The sequence below is a fragment of the Buceros rhinoceros genome, unplaced genomic scaffold, assembly GCF_000710305.1.
Source record: "Buceros rhinoceros silvestris isolate BGI_N320 unplaced genomic scaffold, ASM71030v1 scaffold40940, whole genome shotgun sequence".
Lineage (NCBI taxonomy): Eukaryota > Metazoa > Chordata > Aves > Bucerotiformes > Bucerotidae > Buceros > Buceros rhinoceros.
Window position 1 is genome coordinate 1 of NW_010389727.1, and position 219 is coordinate 219.

A 219-nucleotide genomic window follows, 5' to 3' on the forward strand; every position below is an offset into this window, starting at 1 on the left:
CCCCTACAACAAGCTGCCTCACAGGCAGGGTAGGGATATCTTAAATAGGTCCCCTACAGCACCACAGAAAGGGGGTGTTGGGGGAGGCCAGCTCAGTCCAGGGGGGTTAGTGCCAGCTTGCAAGCAGCAACAGCACCCCAAGTCCCAGTGGAGCCAGGGGGTCTGGGCCGTGACTGCTAGGGCCAGCAGGCATCTGGCAGCCACTGCCCTGCCAGCCCT

At 62.6% G+C, this 219-nt stretch overlaps 1 protein-coding gene across 1 annotated transcript in view; it reads right to left on the bottom strand.

Annotated features, from left to right (window-relative positions):
• Positions 1–106: 106 nt before the first annotated feature.
• The window catches only part of HYAL2 (hyaluronoglucosaminidase 2), a gene marked incomplete at its 5' end in the record, with an annotated part of 2,368 nt that continues 2,255 nt past the window's right edge, over positions 107–219 (bottom strand). The window contains one exon of the mRNA XM_010135198.1: positions 107–217. Within this exon, the coding sequence (XP_010133500.1) occupies positions 107–217 (111 nt within the window). The remainder of the gene's footprint in view (positions 218–219) is intronic.